Source organism: Brettanomyces nanus, chromosome 3 (genome assembly GCF_011074865.1).
Source record: "Brettanomyces nanus chromosome 3, complete sequence".
NCBI classification, from domain to species: Eukaryota; Fungi; Ascomycota; class Pichiomycetes; order Pichiales; family Pichiaceae; genus Brettanomyces; species Brettanomyces nanus.
This window is the reverse complement of record NC_052376.1, coordinates 721226-740281: the sequence shown is the minus strand read 5'-3', so window position 1 is coordinate 740281 and position 19056 is coordinate 721226. Positions and strand designations below refer to the sequence as shown.

Here is a 19056-nt window from a genome sequence, read left to right as displayed (position 1 = left end):
TACAGTGTATTAAGTTGGTGTAGGGATGCGTACTTGAAAGGCTCAACCGTTAGGCTCTACCGGTAGTCCCAACTGAGAGGCTGAACTTAAGCAGTTTCCTAATTGGGAAGAGTAAATGACCCAAAAAAAATTTCAGTGCTTCTATTTTAGTACAGATAACGAAATATATAAGAAAGCTATTAAGGTCCATTTACTAGGATTCTCTATTTTTCAGTGATCAACATGAATTTTTCAGTGGGTGGATTCTTCTACACAATCATCACCGAGTTGGTTTTGGCCGCAGCGCTTGTGACTTTGCTTTTAGCCAACCTCGGTTCTATTACCACGCATAAGGGCATCACCTCTATTTATCTTCTTGAGCTCAACTTATCGGAGCTAAGTATTGATACAGTGTTCCCCAGTCTTTCGGACATTGATTCTATTTCTGATTTAGGATTGGACGATGCTTATGTGTTGGGAATGTACGGCTACTGCCAGGGTACCGGTGGTACCACGAACTCTACAACTTCAGATGAGGTAGTGTACGACACAAATTTCACGGCTTCGTCGTGCACTCACGCCAAGCCTATGTACGTATTTGATCCAGTGACTTTCTTGCTTGACCAGGTGAATGATGTTGCTGGAACCGAATTAACGACTAGCGATGTGAACCTTCCGTCCAGTATCGAGAACTACGTCAAGATAGCACAAAACCTATCGAAAGCTACGTACATTACGTCATGCATTGCGATTGGCCTCAACTTTATTGTGCTGGTTTTGACGTTATTTATATATTGTTGCAACCTTGGACTAGTTTCGTCTTTGGGCTTGGTCGAGGTGGTGGCATTTTTGGCTGCAATTATCGCATCCGGTTGTTCCACGGGAATGTATGTGTTCATTGAGACACACTTTAATGATAAGTTGTCCAAGTATGGAATCCATGCTGCATTGTCCAAAAACTACCTTATTTTGACATGGGTCGGTACAGTTTTGTCAGCGGCTGCAGCTGTGTTGTTACTAGCTAACAGTTGCTTTAGGTGTTGTTGTGGTGGACGCCGCAGGGATAATTTCGAGGAAGAAGAGCAGTTTATGCCAATTGAGAAGCTATAGGTATGTGTAATAATGATTCGATTAGTTGTGTAGGCAGGCCACTGGGGGCTCCACCTGCGTATCACCGGGTAGGCAATCGGGCTGCTCCACCGGGCAGCTTCACCGGGCAGCTCCACCGGGCAGCTCCACCGGGCAGCATCCACCATCGATCACTCCATTCTACTCTTCATCATCTTCCTCCTCATCCTCCTTCTCATCCTCCCCCTCCTACTTCTTTCCCTCCCCCTCCTTCCAATGATCTCCCTACTTCCTTTCCACTTCATCTTTTATGGCTACGACCTCGGATCTTCAACCTTCCACAGCTTCGTCGCTTCCATTGCTGCCTTAAAAACTCTAAAGAGAAGAGATTTCGGAAAGTTCCAGAACAAAGTCTTTCCTCATCAGTTCTGGACTCAGACTTTGACTCCTGGTCTTATCGCTTTAACTGCTCCTTATGCCTTGAGTCCTGTCGGTATCAGTCTTCTTGCAACCTCCTCTATCGGTGGTCTGCTTAACTTATTCTTTGCTTGTCCTCAATGCCAAAAAATCAAGGAGAGAAGAAATGCCATCATTGATACTGTTTACGGTGGTGATGAAGAAAAGGCTAAAGGCAGTGAAGATTTAAAGCCTTTGGACCAAAAGTTTATGAAGTACCACAGCTGGAGTTTGTTCTTCAATATGGTCTCTATCCTCTCCATCACTGCATATTCCTGGGTTCTAAGTAACGGTGTTCTATCTTTGAAGAAATAACACCTGCCACCCAGCTTCAAGAATTTGTCTTCCTATTTCTTGTATATACAGAATATTTATTAATAATTTGGTGGTAATATTAGCGCTGCTACAAGCATGGGCGTCCTCTCTGTAGCCAACATATCATAGTTAAGGGCAGAGTATCTGGTATCACTGGTCTCCAATCTTATACCCAACTTGTTGAAGCATTGTCGGGTCTCTTTGGACACAAGCCTTGTCTTTTTGCCCAATCCGAGTACCAATAACTCCGGCTTCGGATATATTATTCGAAATAACTCTCCTAATTCTGCATCCATGTGAAACACTACATCATTATTAGTGAAATGACACTTCTTTAGATTTACCTCTAGAATCTGGTTGTTAATTAGTAGTGCGCCAATCGGTTCCCTCTTCTTATTCGGTGATTTTATCACCTTCATATTCGAGAATATCACCGCATCCTTCGAAATCATCTCAATATTATTCTCGGGTTTATCCAAAGTGGCAAATAGATCGTAATCATTGAGGTGGTGTCCTACATCTGCTCCTTTAAATTGGTTACCCACCCTCACACCGTATACAGATGTCGATGTCGAAAACCGGTTGATCACATTACGTGAGAAAATCCGTTCTGTAGCTAATTTGGCGAACATCTATTGGAACTGAAATGAAACAAACATGTAGCAATTAATGGACACTATAACCTTTATGGATCGATATATTTCATCTGAAAAGTTAAGTTACCCAATCGGGACAAGCAGCGCAACTTCCTATTTCGGAAAAGAAAAGAAAAAAAAGGATTACATCTATATATCAGTTGGCTCATCAGTTAGAGACACCAAAATCTTGACATTGCTCTCCTTGTGCTCAATCAAATTTTTGTAAGCAACATCAATAGTATTGGCTAATGGAACCTTACCTGTAATCAACATTCTAGCAGATTCAATAGGGATAAGACCTTTATCCATGGCATCCAAAACATCCTCAAAGTCCTTCACCAAATATCCCATCGAACCTGTTGCATGTTTTTCCTCAAAACTCAATGCCATTGGTCTGTACTGGATTGGCTTATCTGCCCAAATGGCCACATTAACAGCCGTTCCTCCAGAACTCAAAGCTTCAATGGATGTGGCGAAGGTTGCAGGAACGCCGGAACAATCGAACGAAGCATGGAAACCTTCATTTTCGGGAACTAAAGCCTTTAAATCGGCATTAATATTCTTATGTTCCATTGGGTTAAACACCTCTGCTCCCAATTTCTCGGCAAAGTCTCTTCTTAGTTTGGCAGGCTCTGAGCAAACAATCTTACCTGCTTTGTGGCCTTTCAAAGCCAAAATGGCAGCCAATCCAATTGGTCCTCCTCCTAAAACCAATGCCGTCTGACCAGGCTTGAAATTAGAGTTTTCAACGGCATGCCATGCCACAGAAATAGGCTCAACCAATGCAGCAACATCAATTGGAATACTTGATGGAACTTTAAGAACATGGTCAGCACCGTAAACGATGTATTCACCAAATCCACCTGGTGCAACACCTAATCCCAAAAAATTCATGTCTCTGCAAATGTTAGGCATCCCTTTTTTACAGGAATTGCAATACTCTTTAACCTGCTTAACACTGCCTTTATAACGAGCTTTGTCAGAGCAATGACCGGAAGCTTCAACGACCACTCGGTCGCCAACTTTGACATTTTTAACACCGTTACCAACTTCAACGACGGTTCCTGAAAGCTCGTGACCTTCCACCAATGGAAGTTTCATGCCGGAAATCTTGTCCTTTGCTCCATTCTTTGGGAAGAAGATAGGACCATCCAAATATTCATGAAGGTCAGTTCCACAGATACCACAATAGGCAATTTTAATCTTCACATCACTATCATTTTTCACCATTGGTTCTGGAGCATCTTCAGAGTATCTGACATCTTTTCTTCCGTAGTAAAGTAAACCTCTCATTGGTCTTAAGGCAGTTGTACTGAACTGACGACTAGCTATCTTTCCACATATAGCCAAAGTGGGAAAAAGCTGAGGTTGCGCCTGCAGAAATGTACTTCTAATAGCAGCAGTAAGCATCTTACAAATAAGTAAAGAATAGGACTGAAATTACATCCAGATACATTTACGGAATACCAAGAAAGACCCTCTTTATATGGCATAGGTAGATGCTTCCTGACTAACTTACAGGAAAATACATCCCGCCAAAGTAGGGTGGGATATCCCGCAAATCTTGGGTATCACAATACACTTGTAGGTACCAACCCGATTGAACTCAATAAATCTCCCAGATTTCGGTTTCGATAGTCATTGCGGAGTGCATACGTGGAATATCGGATGTTCGCTGCAATGATATTCCAGGTCCAGAATAATCGCGCGTATGCACAGCTAGAATATTTAGAGCGTGCCGAAATCCCTAAGTGGAAAAGGGGGTGTCGGTTGAATAATATCCATTTATGACAGGTTTTCGTAGACCCTCATAGACCCGAAGAAGGGAACGAGAAATACAACCAACTGAATGTGCGAAGGGGGAGAAGGAAGGTACAGAAAGAAGGTACGAGTAATAATCATTGTGAACGATGAAGGCTCATTCGTAATACAAACGAGAAAGTAACGGAAGCCGTGAACAGAGAGCCCTGAAGGTTATTTATGCATTATTTGTGTATTATGCATTATTTATGTACTTCTGCATTTTATGTACTTTATGCACTTTTTGTGGAAGAAAACTCTGCATGTTAGTAGGCAGTTCATTCATCAGTATGGCTGGAATTAACATCATTAAGCAGGTGTCGAAGGCTCGTAATGGGCTTGGATTGTTTATACTTCCATGCAAACAAATCACAATTACATATTGCAATTTTGGAGGCTCTTCACAAGGAATGAGAGACTTTCTGAGACTCAAGCTGACAAAGTTCGCTTCACAGTACCCAGAAGTAGCGTTTCAGGTATTAGATAAGCCTGGATTTCACCCGGTGATTAAAGGTTTCTATTCAAACAATCAAACCAAGCAGATATGCTGCCGGAAATTAAACGCTGACATGATCGAAAACAAGCTCAAACTTATCATTAACTCCAGTGGTCGAAAGTTAACCAAGCCTAAACAGAAGGTGATCTCTCTGAACAAATCCGTCAGAGGTATTTGGTCTCCGTTCCATGTGGATCCTTCCGAAAGATATAAAATATAATGTATATAATCCTGTATATAGAGATCAATAGCTGTCTAGAACACTCCGTCATCGTAGGGACAATCAATACTTTCGTGGCCAGGCCTTTCACAGAGTCCGCACCATTTCTCCCGTCCAGCAGTTGGATCTGCCTTACTTTCAGGCCGATAGACTTCGAGCTTACCATCTGTATTGACAAGGGTTGTCAACCGTCGAGTCTGTCTGGTCTGTGCCGTCGGTGGTGTCTGTGGTGTCTGTGGGGTCTGTGCCGTCTGTCTGGTCCGACTGGTCTGTCTCGTCTCTCCCGTCTGTCTCTGACCCGTCTGTCTCTGACCCGTCTGTCTCGTCTCTCCCGTCTGTCTCTGACCCGTATCAACTTGTCGCTCCAGCCCCTCCTTGTAAGTCTCTAGTTCTCTGATCAACTTGTCCTTATCCTCTATTTGCCTTACTTTTTCAAGTAGCATCGTGCCTCGTTGTTGTAGAACCTCATCTCTTTGCGAGAGCATTCTTTCTTTGGCAGTTAGTTCTTTCTCTAGTTCATTTATCCGTTCATCTGTCTCATTCACTCCGAGCTCATTGCTTTCCACTTGATCGCTTTTTAATTTAACCGTTTCTTCAAGCTTCTTAACCTTGTTTTCAAGTTTCTTGATCGTTTCTTGTCCATTTTTCTTTATCTTCTCTATTTCTTCATCCTTCTTACTCCTTTCTTCTTCTAATTCTTTAATTATTTCATTGTCATCTCCTTTCACCTTCACCTCGGCTTCTAATTCTTCTATTTTCATCTCTAGTTTATAGTTATTCATCTCAATCTTCCTTAATTCATTGATTTGCTTATCCTTTTCTTGAACTTTCTCTTTTAATTGTTCAATCTGTTCATCCTTTTCATCTTTTATATTCTCTTCTGCTCCTCTTCTTCCTCCTTCTTCTGCTTCTGCTTTTGCTGCTGCTCCTCCTCCTCCTCCCATCTTCCTCATATACATCTCTTGTTGCTCCATCAACTCTATTGCATCTAACAACTCTTTAATCTGATTATCCGTACTTTCCTTATATTTCACAAATCTCTCCTCCTCAATATCCAATTGCCTGTCATATTCGGCAAGCATAGGATCAAAACTACTCACTGTAGCCTCCAATTCTTGCAATATCTTGCTTCTTTCAGCCAATTTCTGCTCATAAAGTCGCATATTATTCGTAATCTCTCCATTTTGTACCTTTAAACTTTCAATTTCATCTCGAAGATGCTCAATTTCTTCATCCCTTTCCATTCTCATCGGCGTAGGAGATCGGAGAGATCGTGGAGCGGACATATTCATCCTCTCCGGGCTCTCTCGAACTCCATTCATCTGTAATAACTTCCAAAATGGAATGAAAAGTCCGCTCATTGGTACCGCAGTATCAAAATATCGAATTCCATTGGCATCTCCTGAGTTTTTGCCTCTATCCTGCAGTTCTCCTTGCAATTCAACTCCGGCAAACGTTCCTTGTTTGTTCTTCACCGGTCCAATATACTTGAGCAGGGCCTCATGTCCTCCTTGAACTCGTACCAACGATCCAATCATAAGCGATTCCATAATTACCATCAAACAATCCTTAAACTACTAGCAGCTCTTTATTGGCAATGCTTCCCTCATGTAAGAATGATCATTAACAAGTCTTACATATAAATTCCACTACCTGCATAAACTTTATTTTATGTACATAAAATATCAAATCAGAACAATCCTTCTATCTTACCGTCCTCTACCTCCACGTTCATGAATCCAGAATGAGTAGGCAATCCTGGAATCGTCATGATCTTACCTGCCAGAGCATATAAATAACCGGCACCGGCACTAATATTAATTTCCCTAATCGGGAAAGTAAATCCTTTCGGTGCTCCCTTCAAGTTGGCATCGTGCGAAAGAGAGTACTGAGTCTTTGCTATGCACACCGGTAAGTGTCCAAATCCTTGTTTCTCGTACCGCTCAATCTGTTTTCTGGCCAATTCACTAAGTTCAATATCCTTGGCTCCATACATCTTCGTGGCAATTGCTCTGATCTTCTCTTCCAAACTGCTGTCGAGGTGGTATAAGTAGCTAACAGGTTGGCCGTGCGAAACCGGTTTCTCACGAGTGGCCCTGATCACACTTTGAGCCAATTCAATGGCACCTTCACCTCCTTGTTCCCAATGATTGGAAACTGCTGTAGTAAATGCACCCGCCAAAGTGGCCTCGGCTCTGACAGCCTCGATCTCGGCTTCAGTATCGGTGGTGAATTTATTAATAGCCACCACAACAGGAGAGCCATAGGTTTTAGCATTGGAGATCTGTTTAGCTAAATTGGTGGCCGCACCTTTTCTGACCAACTCCACGTTCTCGGTATTGTATTCTGCTGGAATAGGTTGACCTGCTTTAACGTTAGGTGCACCTCCATGCAACTTAAGTGCTCTTACGGTTGCCACAATCACTATAACATCCGGCCTTAGTCCAGAAGCCCGGCATTTGATATTTAAAAACCTCTCTCCTCCCATAGTAAAGTCGAAGCCAGCCTCCGTGACAACAAATCCGCCTCGTTCGGTAGTCACCTTAGGTGCTCCAACTAACTTTAAAGCCATTCTGTCAGCAATAACAGAAGATGCTCCAATCGAGATGTTGGCAAATGGTCCTGCATGAACGAAAACTGGTGTACCTTCCAAGGTCTGCATCAAATTGGGCTTAATAGCATCCTTCAGTAGTGCCGTAATTGCACCTGCAGCTCCAATATCCTCAGCAGTGATTGGCTCACCCTGATGGCTGGAGGCCACAACAATGTCTCCGACACGTCTACGCAAATCCTTCAAGTCTCTAGAAAGAGCCAAAATAGCCATGATTTCTGAGGCTACGGTGATATCAAAGCCAGTCTTCCTGGTAAATCCTTTCTCAGTAGGAGATTGTCCAATGGTAATTTCTCTAAGCATTCTATCATTGACGTCCACCACTCTCTTGATGGTGATAGTATCGGGATCAATGTCCAACCTGGCAAATCTTTGGACTTCTTCGGACGTAAGATCGTCAGGATCAGTCTTATTGATACCCAATTTGGTAAGACGACGTAACATAGAAGGTGTAAACTCTCTATGACCATCCTTTTGCTTAGGTACCAACCTTCTATAGAATGATTTGTCAGACTGGGTCGATTCATGGAAAGCTCTTGCATCAATAGCAGCAGCAAGTAAGTTATTGGCAGCTCCAACAGCATGAATGTCTCCTGTAAGATGCATGTTAAATTCGTCCATAGGGATCACTTGAGAGTATCCTCCTCCCGCAGCTCCTCCTTTAACTCCAAAAGTAGGGCCTTGGGATGGTTGACGAACATTTGCAATGGCTGGAATTCCCAAATGGGCACCTAGTGCCTGAACAAGACCTATGGTAGTGGTGGATTTTCCCTCGCCAAAAGGCGTAGGAGTGATGCCTGCAACGAGAACATAGTAACCGTTCTTTCTAAGAGCCTGCAACCTGTCCAAAGTCTTTAATGACACCTTAGCCTTATAACTGCCATAAGGTTCGACTTCTCCGGATTTGACACCCAATTCCTCGGCAATTACAGTGATTGGCTTAGGTTGCTGAGCCCTGGAAATGGCAATATCAGATGGAACAGGCAATATCCGGTTCAATTTCATCGGTCTACAGATAGCAGGAGCAATAGATGACTCGTATTGTTCCTTAGCTGCACGATAAACATTATTCATGAGCATAGCCACCGTCATAGGACCGACTCCACCCGGAACCGGGGTGATCCAGGAAGCTTTCTGTTTGGCAGATTCATAATCAACATCTCCAACAGCCCTATGGCCAGATTTTTTTGTAGAATCCGGAACATAGTTCATGCCAACATCAATTACTATGGCACCTTCTTTAATCCAAGAGCCTTGGACGAGCTGTGTTTGCCCAATGGCCACAACCAAGATATCTGCACGTGACACAATCTCAGGCAAGTTCTTTGTATGGCTATGGCACACAGTAACGGTGCAGTCGGCTTTTTGCAAGAGAGCTGCTACTGGAGAACCGACTATATCGGAACGACCGACCACAACAGCTGTTTTACCGGCCAATTCGACGCCGGTCTCTTCTAGAAGACGCATACACCCATAAGGAGTACATGGATACATAAATGGCTTTCCATGTCTTTTAGCCAATTCACCAACATTGTATCTGTCAAAGCCATCGACATCCTTTTCAGGAACAACACTGTTGGTGACCTTGGAGTCATCGATTTGTGGTGGAAGAGGTAGTTGCACCAAGATTCCATGAACAGACTCTTCGTTGTTGAGACGATCGACCAGATTGAGCAAAGTTGCCTCATCTGTGTCTTCGGACAGTTTGATGATTCGGCATTCTATACCCGAATTGGCACTAGCTTTCTTCTTCATACGAACATAAGCAGAAGAGTCGGGTCTGGAACCAACCTGAATAATGGCTAAAACGGGACTGAAGCCGGGAAACTTCTTCTGAAAGGACACAATTTGACGTTGAGTCTCCACGCGGATCTTCTTGGCAACATCCTTACCCGAAAGAACCTGGGCAACGTTCAAACATCTGGAGGTTGAGAAAGAGTGAGTTAAAGTAGTGAAATGAGTGGAACGGCAATTCTCCGGCCTCAATGATGCCAAAGACACCGCTGAAATTGCTTTTGCAATTTTCAGCACCTTTTTCTGTCTGGCTATGCACTTTATTGCTGAAAGCATGACTGAGGCTAAGGAAAAAGGTGATGGTATCGAGGACAGATCTGAAAGGATTGTCGATCCAAGTGAAAAATTCAACGGTTCGGGCTGTGCATGTCCAAAATGAGTAATACCAGAATGGCAGGAGTCAGAGGAGCCAGAGAACCAAAGAACCAAAGAAAGTACAGCTGCATGTAGTAAAAAAACTAAGTATATTAAATCTAGTCTATAAAATCTAATTGTAGTGAGGGAGTAGTCAAATCTTATCCTTCAAAAAAGGACTGACAATCTTTTCGTTGTCGAAAAGATTCTGAAGCCACTTCTTAGTGATAGGATGAGCGAGGAGAAAGGTTTTCATGAAGCTTTTATCAATGAATGGTGCAAATAAAAAGGCAGCAAAAACGTCTGCCAAAGTACACTCTGATCCCGTTAAATAGGCAGTCTTGCAAAGCTGAGCGTCGAATTCTAGTAAGTTTCTTTCTACAACGGCCTGATTAGCAGTAATCGATTCGGGAGTAGATGAACCATAGACGAGTCGGGCAACACTGGCGACACAGTCAGTGTTAGTGAATGAAAGCCATTGCCAGACCTTTGCTTTCTGACGTGGACTGTTACCCCAGAAGTTGTACTTACATTGTGGCTTTAACGATATAAAGTACTCCATTATTGCCAATGTTTCATGCAACTTCCAACCGTCCTTGGACTCAAAGGCAGGACATTTGTGCAATGGAAAAGCTTCTGAGAAGTGAGGCTGCCGGTTATCTGTGATCGCTATATTCAAGCCGAGATACTTGATGAGAGCTGGGTAAATTGCAGACCGTGGAGAGTTAATCAGCAAATATATGGTTCCGATAGGAGTTGTTGATTCAGTCATTGTTGGTAGGAGAATAAAGTGTTCTCGAGAAGAGAGGACCTATTACTAAGCTACCATGAGATTTACCCCGGATTAGCTTCCTAAACGGGAAATGTGAAAAATTCTCGGACAGCACAGTTACATGAACTTCTGGGTGTTCATATGGGAGAGTTAATTATGTTGGGCTTTAAATAATTTGGAGATGATTATGTACAAGTCAAGGCAGGCGGCGACACTCAGGGTGCCCGACTAACGGCCGGATCTGGCCTCCTTTCCTCTTGGCCGGTCCTTCACCTTATTTCGGTTAACATTCTTACCTCTTCTAGTCTTATATCCACCTTTGGCCAAAACTCCCCATGGAGACATCGAAAGCTTATTGGACTTAGACTTACCTCTACCACCTCCCATTGGATGGTCACAATTATTCATGGCCACACCTCTAACTGTAGGTCTTATACCTCTATGTCTGGATCTACCTGCCTTACCATATGATTCATTGTGGTGGGCAGAGTTAGAAGTCACCCCAAGTGTAGCACAGGCTTCTAACGATATATACCTCTGTTCTCCACTCTGTAGTTGAACTACAGCCTTGTCTTTCTCTGGTATTTTGGTCACAACACGACCATATGCACCTGCAGCCCGGCAGTATTTGGCAGCACCATTCTTACGTTCACCAATATTGTGGATGATAGTACCAATAGGGACCATACTAATGGGTAAGCAGTTTCCTTTTCTGGAAATACGAACAGAGAGAATGGCAGGATCGATCTTACCGCCCATTTCCTTGATAAGACGAGCCGGAATTCCAGCACGGAACGACTCCACTTCATCTCCAGCACGTAATCCTTCACAGGCCACGATATAACTTAATTTTCCAGTCTCATTATGCTTTACAAGTGCAATGTGGGCCGTTCTGTTCGGATCGTACTCGATTCTAACCACAGTCTGTGGTCCTGACTCTATTCTCTTATAATCTATAAGTCTTAAACGACGCTGGTGACCTCCTCCACGGTGCCTGACTGTGATTCGTCCAGTATTATTACGTCCAGACTGAGAAACTCGAGTAGCTGTTAACTCTCTATATGGCTTACCTTTCCAAAGGTACGGATATATAGGCTTCCTCCACCACCGAAGTCCCGGAGATGTCGGCTTCATCTTTTTCATTGCCACCTTTTCCTTGGAAAGTTCTAGTTGACGTCTTGTTAACATATCTTGCTTCTCTAATTCTGTAACATCGATATCACGTTTATTAAGAGGTGTTGTAGATTGATGACGTAAGCTGGATATGGCAGCTCCAGTGGCTCTGTAAAACCCATAGGACCCGTGGGCCCCACGGGCTCCAAAAGATCCAAAGGATCCAAAGGATCCAATTACTCTTGGGATCAAACTAAACATTCCTTGTTCCCTGTTCCTTGTTCTTTGTCCTTCGTCCTAACGTCTGTGCTAACGTCTCTCCAAAGAGTTCAGCTACTTCCCCCTTAACAAAAAACTTCACCCTCGGCATAAGGAACACTTACATAAATAAATGACTTATGCTGGACGAATAGCGAAATATCAAAAAAAAGACGACCAAGTAATTTGTTCCTTTGTTACTTTTGTTTGTTCCTTTGTTCATCTGGCTTAAGATGGTTTCCCGGCAATTTGTTAGATTCCTTGCCACAGCAGTCAAGTCTGTCAAACCTCCTGTCCAATTATATGGATTGGACGGTACTTATGCATCAGCACTATATACAGCAGCAGCCAAGAGCAACTCTTTGGAGAAGTCGTTTGAATCTGTTGCGAAATTATCGGACACCATTCAAAAGGATCCCAAGGTGATGCAGATTTTGGGCAATCCGTCATTATCACAGGGTTCTAGAAAGAAGGTTGTGGATATTTTGTCGAAACAGTTGACATTGGATCCAATAGTGGTGAATTTGTTGAGTGTTTTGGCGGAAAACAATCGTTTGCAGTTGTTTTCTGACGTTGCCAAGCAGTTTTCTGTTCTTAACGATGCTCATCACGGTGTTGTTGAAGCTCATATTGTTAGTGCCAAGCCTTTGGATGAAAGAATTCTTTCCAGATTGAATACAGCTATTAGTGGTTCTAACCTTGTTGGAAGGGGGCAGCATCTTAAAATCACCAATGATATTGATGTATCTATTTTGGGTGGATTGATTGTTGAAGTTGGTGAAAAATCGGTTGATTTGAGTGTTTTGAATAAGGTTTCGAAGATGAACAAGGTTTTGGGAGAGTCTGTTTAGTTTTATTCTATTATTATTTATGAGGTGGAGGGGGTAAACGTGTAGGTGGAGGGGAGTGGACGTGTAGGTGGAGGGGGGTGGAGGTGAAGGTGGAGGTGGAGGTGGACATGTAGTCGTTGACCAGCTGTCTGCCGTCGACTTGCGTCGATCGTTGCAGCCGCGACCTACTTTTTCCTCCTCCTTCTTCCTCCCTCTTCTCCCTTTCTCCCTTTCTCCCTTTCTCTCTCTTTCCCCTTCCTTCCTCTTTCTCCCTCATGTCTTTTCAACAGAAGATAGCTCAGTTGAATCTTCAAGACTCTGCTGTTGATGTCACTTCGTCCTTTTCTAGTATCGTCTCGAAAATCCCTTATGGTGTCGTCATCAAGTCCAACCAGTTCAAACTACTTCATGGAACTCATGCCTTAGAGGTTCTGAACCCTAAACTCGACTCTTCTTTGTTGAAGATCCAACCCTTTGATTTGATACATTCTTGCACCACTATAGATGATCTCAATGGCATCACCTGTGGTCTTTATAGAGCCCTTTCTGCTTGGCTTGATAACAATTCACTCAGTGTATCTGTCCTTAGTTGTGCTTATATAGAGGAGTTATTGATGGATTATCGAGACAATGGACTGGTATCATCTTCTGATACTTCCGATTCGCTCAAAGATCATGTTCTTGTTCCCTTTTCGCTGGGAATTCTACAGTTTGTCAAGTTTGTCCTTAAACTTGGTCTGGCAGGTGTTGTATGCGAAGAAGAAGATATAAATACTCAAACCATGGATCTAGATATGATTCAAAACGTTCCATTACAATCTGTCATTGACCAGATAGAATGTGCCCTGAAGTGGGTGTCCGATAAGTCTGATGTGTCCAACAAGTCTGATGTGTCCGACAAGTCCTATTCGTTCTTATACGACTCAGTTCGTTTACTCACACTCCTTCTTCAACTACCTTCACTTTTAGAGATCAATTTAGAGCCATTTTCGGATCATCAGACTCCACAAGTGTCTGAAAAACTGCAAAAGATCGTCTCAGATCTAACTAAAGCATTGGAATTACTTGATAAACTCGGCAAATCATCTGATTATGCTACCAAAATCAATCCACCACTCAATTGCTTCAGTACAAACGTTCAGAAACGTCGCAATAATAGAAGTCCTCCCAAACCAGTGGTTCTACTCAGTTTTAAAGACTCCATAGAAAACTTTAGACGACTTGTACAGGATTCTTTAACTATTCTCCACATTACTGAAACACGGGATAGTATTCAACTGGTTGAATTCTTAAAGTGTTGTATGAATAAAAGAGAAGCTACAAACGACGAGGATGATGTTTTAGGGCTCCATGTGGTTCCAAGATCCTTACTACAACTATTCTTAATTCGTGATGATGAAACTATCCTTGGATCTCGTAAAGGATTCAATATTGGCTCTTTGTTATACGATTTTATGTTGAGAATATGTGTTCAGGATGCCAGGATTTTGAGCTGTTCGGATTCGACCATCCAGACCAAATTACAGTTGCTTCTTGGCGATATGAAGGTACCTTTCTTTCATTTTCTGTCGTGTGTCTCACAAAATCCGGCCAGACAGCGACAGTTTATTGGTAAAGAGGTGATCTATTGGGACAAGTTCCAAGTGGAGTCAGAGAATTTGGAATCTTCAGTGAATTCGTCCATTCCAGACAACTTCGATGGTGGTGCATCATTTCCAATAATGCCTGTGGCATCGTTTGTTTACTTCTCGAAATTGATCAGCATGATTGATTTGATGTTAAAGTCAATCGAGCTCAACCTCTTCAAGGATCTTAGAGAGTTAAACGTTGGCTATTGGCTCACATCATATTTGATTGACTATTTACTTCAACATCTTAATAGACTATTGGATGTGGTGAAGTTACGTCGGAAACAGTTGGTGGTTAGCTATGGCAAGAGGGTTAAAGGAGATAAGAAGAAGGCAAAGCAGCTTCATGCTGAACAACTGGTTCGATCAGAAAGTTATTTGAACTATCAAGTTAGCCGATACTCGATTTATAGGACGATGATTGAACTAAAGTTGGTGGAATTACAGGTATTAAACTATTTCGGATACTTGAAATTGCCTAAACTGTGCAAAGTATCCGAGACTTTGCTCTTTAACTTACAATTGAAACCATTTCAATCAATCGGAGTACCAGAATTACCCTCTTTTGCGGATTATAACGATGCCATGGCGAAATTTAACGATGCCTTTGGCCAGGTGGTAAAGAATGGAGACTACATTTACTTCCGGAAGCTAATCAAGTCCAAGTCGATCGACTTGAATGCATTTTTCCGTACCATTCAGATCCAACTGGACGCATTGGAATGGCCGTCCTTCTTAAGTGACTCTATAAAAGAGGACTTGATGGAGTTGAAGAGATCTTCTATCTACACAGAGCTTTCACTCGGACAAGTCGTGAAGATTCTTGAGAAAGATGTCGATAATGCAAGGCACTTAGACGTGTACATAGAGAGAAAGAAACATCACCTATACTTTCCAGATATTAAGGTGGTGAAGAAGGAAAAAAAAATGATTACGTAATGATAATGACAGCATTGACTATGAATATGCTATCAGCTACAATGGTATCGGACGGTGGCTCATTGGGCATCCGCTAAGGAAGTGAGAGTACTCACCGAACCATGGTAGCGATGAGCTCGAAGTTGTAGACTCGTAACTGGTGTAAAGATGTCGTGTTCCATAGACCCTCACAACAAAGGTCGTGGCAAGCACGATAAATCTGGATCATGTGATTGGCTGAGAATTATGAGTGGAATATTTCACTGTAAAAAAATTTTCACACCTCGCACCGTTAAAAGGAAAATTTATGGAGGAAGTGAAAAATTCTGAGGTGGTATTTGAGTTTTTCATCTGAGAGGTTGTTTTCTTCTCTTTGTGATATCCACAACTAAGTAATAACAAAATGCCTCCAAAGTTCGATCCAAGTGAAGTTAAGTACCTCTACATGAGAGCCGTGGGAGGAGAAGTTGGAGCCTCATCGGCTTTGGCCCCAAAGATTGGACCTCTTGGTTTGTCACCAAAGAAGATTGGTGAAGATATTGCAAAGGCCACCAAAGATTTCAAAGGTATCAAGGTGACTGTGCAATTGAAAATTCAGAACAGACAAGCCCAGGTTTCGGTTGTTCCTGCTGCTTCTTCCCTTATCATTGAAGCTTTAAAGGAGCCTCCAAGAGATAGAAAGAAAGACAAGAACATCCAGCATTCCGGTAACCTTGCGTTAGACGCTGTGTTCGAGGTGGCCAGAACCATGAGAGAGAAGTCTTTTGGTAAGACTTTGGCCTCTGTTTCTAAGGAAATCTTGGGTACTTGCCAATCTATTGGATGTACCGTTGATGGTAAACCAGCTCATGATGTCATTGAAGCTATTGATGCAGGTGAAGTTGATGGTAAGTTAAGCTCAAATCTTTTTTCCTTTATTTTTCACTTTACTAACATATTTCAGTCCCTGAAAACTGAGTTCTTCGAGTCTATATACAGATCCAAAGGTAATATACAATTTATCATTAACTTACAAGTTTGCTACACTCTGGTGCCAAGTTCGTTCATATTTGGCTCCTATTTATGTGCAAACAAGATTGATTTTCCTGCCTATTACTCACCTTTCTTACTTAGTATTGGTTTATTTATGTCAGAGTTTTTTCAAAACTCTTGCAAAGATACCTCACGATGGTTAGATTGGGGTGTTTCAGGCTAACAATAGTCGATTGGCTTTGTCGATTGACTTTGTCGATTGACGTCAATCGGCGTATTCAGTAGACGTATTCAGTAGTCGTTGATGTAGACATATTTCAGTAGATGTATTAATGTAGACGTATTGGTCGATCGACGCATCCTAGTTTGGCCGATCGACGTATTGTAGTTGATCAGTTCCTCAGATCAGCTCAACGCGTCTTTGCTCCTCTTCTACTCTCCCTCTTCTTTAACCACTCAATGGATCAAGTCGATCGAGCATTCAACAAAGCCGTCTCGGCTATTCAAACACTTTCAACATGGTCACAAAATGACTCGCTACCTAAACCCCCCCTTACTAATCGAGTCAAATTGTATGCTCTCTATAAACAGGCAACAGAAGGAGATCAGGGTCGATCCGCTCATCCTCCTCCTCCAGAAGACGAAACCTCACGTCGTAAATGGATCGCCTGGAAGAAAGAGGAAGGCCTCACCAAAACAGAGGCCAAGAAACGTTACGTGGCATGTCTTATAGACACTATGAAAACTTATGCTGGAGATTCTACAGAGTCACGTGACTTACTTTTTGAGTTGGAATTTCTATGGGAAACCATTAGAGACTTAAAGCCGATTCCTCTCCGGTCGAAATCTCCTGCAGTTTCTCTCTATAGGGTCGCATCGGGTGGATTTAATACTAATATAGTGAGGCCTCCTTCCAGAACTACCAATGTGGTGGCTATAGAGTCGAGCGCGCGTTCTGATTCGCCGAAAAAGGATTTGGATCTGATCCGCTGGCAGAGCGAGATTAACAGAGCGGTTAATCGGATTTCACTCGAGTTGGAGGTGCTGGCCGAGCCTCAGGAGGAGCCGGGGAGCGACACCACTCGGTCTTGGCTTGCAAGAGCGTTGGGTGTGGTCTATGCCTACATAAAGCAGGGACTGCAACACGCCGTAGCAGATTCCTTAGTTATCTTGGTGGTGTACGGAGTTTTAAGGATAATCAAATCAATAAAATCTCATCGCCGTATATAACAGAAATGCATCCGTACACCATAATGATTAGTAATCTAAAAGAAAAAGACAAGTATAATCGCCCCTCAACTGTAACTCTTTGCTACACTTTACTCTTCCTGAATAATTGAAATATTTAACGAAATGCCGTCTCAGAAAGCTTTGTCAAGACCGGGAAGAAAGCCTCTAACTACTGAGCCAAAAAATAAGCGGACAGCTCAGAATAGAGCTGCACAAAGAGCGTTCAGAGAGAGAAAAGAGCGTAAGATGAAAGAACTGGAGTCTAAAGTGAAGTTACTCGAGGATGAGAAGCTGCAGATAACCAATGAGACTGAGTTACTACGTTCTCAGGTTTATACGCTTCTACAGGAGTTGTCTAAGTATCGTCCTGTTGACCAGGAGGAGGAGACTAGGCAAAGCGAGGGTCAGAAAGCTCGGTCGATCGATGCGTCTGATTCCGCGAAGTCCTCGCCAGTTTCTGCTGATTCCACCACTTACTCTACGCTAGAGACTCCTGTTTCATCGATCTCGTCTAGTAATGTGAAGGATATCTCGGGGTCGTCAGCATCGTCGTCGTCTTCCTTTCAGTTTCCGTCTCAGTGGGGGAATAGTTCAGCGTCGCCAGGATTGACTCAGTCAGAACTCAACCAATCAAGTTTCAAAGGTGATTTTGACGAGGGAGTCAGCGACTTTTGTGCAGAGCTGGGCCAGGTTTGTGGTAGTAAGGACTGCCCAATACCCAAGGCCAAACAACAAGTACAAGAGAAATATGCATCTACTAGTTCATCCAGTCTATCGATACCCGAATTGAGCCCTAAAGTTTGTGAAAGCGTGAGTAGTGCGACTACTGCGGAAGATATAGAATATTCATCATCTCCATTCTACAATCTTCTGCAGTCAACTACATCGGGAACTACTAAACCTTCAGATGAAATGAACTTCTTACTTGATTCTTTCACGACTCCAAATCCTACAGCTTTTAACACGGATGATCTTATTTTAGGCAATGATCTGGAAGATTATAGTGGAATGTTGAAGAAAGATACAGATGATGACACTCTTGGAGGGTTGGTTACGGAAGTTTCTAAGTACGACCCATTGGATGAGTTGCTTGGCAGTCAATCTCAATTGAACTTGATCACACCTGCCACTTTACCTATTTTTGATGGAGGAGACGAAAAGAAGGTGGAAGGAGATGACGACAGTAATGAAACTGTTCCTAATACATCCGGTAAGATGATGAAGTGCTCGCAGATTTGGGAGAGAATTACGTCACATCCTAGGTTCTCGGAAATCGATATCGATGGACTATGCAGTGAGTTGAAGCAGAAAGCCAAGTGTAGCGAACATGGAGTAGTGGTGAATGGAGGAGACGTTGGTAAGCTTATTACGAATGCATTAGATAAGAAAGGTTCTGAGGTGAAGGAGAACCGGTTTCTAAAGGGACTTGCTTGTTAGAGCTAGACCCAGACCTATCGGCGACCTATCGGCGCAGGCGATAGGTCGATAGGTGGATGGTTAGACCTATCGGTCAGGCAATAGGTCGATAAGTGGTCGGTTTGCATCAATGCTGGGTGCATTGGTTGCTGCTCGTATTTCATTAATCAATATCTTTCTCTGTATTT

The 19056-nt window shown here is 42.8% G+C and overlaps 12 protein-coding genes across 12 annotated transcripts; 6 read left to right on the top strand and 6 right to left on the bottom strand.

Annotated features, from left to right (window-relative positions):
* Positions 1-25: 25 nt before the first annotated feature.
* Positions 26-1089, top strand: FOA43_002996 (uncharacterized protein; the record flags this gene model as incomplete). The annotated part of the gene is made up of 2 exons (XM_038923276.1): positions 26-29; positions 236-1089. 2 exons carry the CDS (start codon positions 26-28, stop codon positions 1087-1089), a joined length of 858 nt encoding a protein of 285 aa, XP_038779204.1.
* Positions 1090-1877: 788 nt separating this feature from the next.
* FOA43_002995 (uncharacterized protein) lies at positions 1878-2450 on the bottom strand (the record flags this gene model as incomplete). Its single annotated transcript, XM_038923275.1, has 1 exon — positions 1878-2450. One exon carries the CDS (start codon positions 2448-2450, stop codon positions 1878-1880), a length of 573 nt encoding a protein of 190 aa, XP_038779203.1.
* Positions 2451-2603: 153 nt separating this feature from the next.
* Positions 2604-3866, bottom strand: FOA43_002994 (uncharacterized protein; the record flags this gene model as incomplete). The annotated part of the gene is made up of 1 exon (XM_038923274.1): positions 2604-3866. The coding sequence occupies one exon, from the start codon at positions 3864-3866 to the stop codon at positions 2604-2606; it is 1263 nt and encodes a 420-aa protein (XP_038779202.1).
* Positions 3867-4546: 680 nt separating this feature from the next.
* Positions 4547-4972, top strand: FOA43_002993 (uncharacterized protein; the record flags this gene model as incomplete). The annotated part of the gene is made up of 1 exon (XM_038923273.1): positions 4547-4972. The coding sequence occupies one exon, from the start codon at positions 4547-4549 to the stop codon at positions 4970-4972; it is 426 nt and encodes a 141-aa protein (XP_038779201.1).
* Positions 4973-5007: 35 nt separating this feature from the next.
* On the bottom strand, positions 5008-6522 carry FOA43_002992 (uncharacterized protein; the record flags this gene model as incomplete). The annotated part of the gene is made up of 1 exon (XM_038923272.1): positions 5008-6522. The coding sequence occupies one exon, from the start codon at positions 6520-6522 to the stop codon at positions 5008-5010; it is 1515 nt and encodes a 504-aa protein (XP_038779200.1).
* Positions 6523-6662: 140 nt separating this feature from the next.
* On the bottom strand, positions 6663-9653 carry MIS1 (mitochondrial C1- tetrahydrofolate synthase precursor; the record flags this gene model as incomplete). The annotated part of the gene is made up of 1 exon (XM_038923271.1): positions 6663-9653. One exon carries the CDS (start codon positions 9651-9653, stop codon positions 6663-6665), a length of 2991 nt encoding a protein of 996 aa, XP_038779199.1.
* A 232-nt stretch (positions 9654-9885) lies between these two features.
* On the bottom strand, positions 9886-10503 carry FOA43_002990 (uncharacterized protein; the record flags this gene model as incomplete). The annotated part of the gene is made up of 1 exon (XM_038923270.1): positions 9886-10503. The coding sequence occupies one exon, from the start codon at positions 10501-10503 to the stop codon at positions 9886-9888; it is 618 nt and encodes a 205-aa protein (XP_038779198.1).
* Positions 10504-10731: 228 nt separating this feature from the next.
* RML2 (mitochondrial 54S ribosomal protein rml2) lies at positions 10732-11691 on the bottom strand (the record flags this gene model as incomplete). The annotated part of the gene is made up of 1 exon (XM_038923269.1): positions 10732-11691. The coding sequence occupies one exon, from the start codon at positions 11689-11691 to the stop codon at positions 10732-10734; it is 960 nt and encodes a 319-aa protein (XP_038779197.1).
* Positions 11692-12107: 416 nt separating this feature from the next.
* ATP5 (ATP synthase F0 subcomplex subunit OSCP atp5) lies at positions 12108-12725 on the top strand (the record flags this gene model as incomplete). The annotated part of the gene is made up of 1 exon (XM_038923268.1): positions 12108-12725. One exon carries the CDS (start codon positions 12108-12110, stop codon positions 12723-12725), a length of 618 nt encoding a protein of 205 aa, XP_038779196.1.
* Positions 12726-12744: 19 nt separating this feature from the next.
* Positions 12745-15271, top strand: FOA43_002987 (uncharacterized protein; the record flags this gene model as incomplete). Its single annotated transcript, XM_038923267.1, has 2 exons — positions 12745-12749; positions 13054-15271. The coding sequence occupies 2 exons, from the start codon at positions 12745-12747 to the stop codon at positions 15269-15271; spliced, it is 2223 nt and encodes a 740-aa protein (XP_038779195.1).
* A 147-nt stretch (positions 15272-15418) lies between these two features.
* On the top strand, positions 15419-16445 carry RPL12A (60S ribosomal protein L12A; the record flags this gene model as incomplete). The annotated part of the gene is made up of 2 exons (XM_038923266.1): positions 15419-15423; positions 15644-16445. 2 exons carry the CDS (start codon positions 15419-15421, stop codon positions 16443-16445), a joined length of 807 nt encoding a protein of 268 aa, XP_038779194.1.
* A 236-nt stretch (positions 16446-16681) lies between these two features.
* Positions 16682-18889, top strand: FOA43_002985 (uncharacterized protein; the record flags this gene model as incomplete). Its single annotated transcript, XM_038923265.1, has 2 exons — positions 16682-17400; positions 17602-18889. The coding sequence occupies 2 exons, from the start codon at positions 16682-16684 to the stop codon at positions 18887-18889; spliced, it is 2007 nt and encodes a 668-aa protein (XP_038779193.1).
* Between the last annotated feature and the right edge of the window lie 167 nt (positions 18890-19056).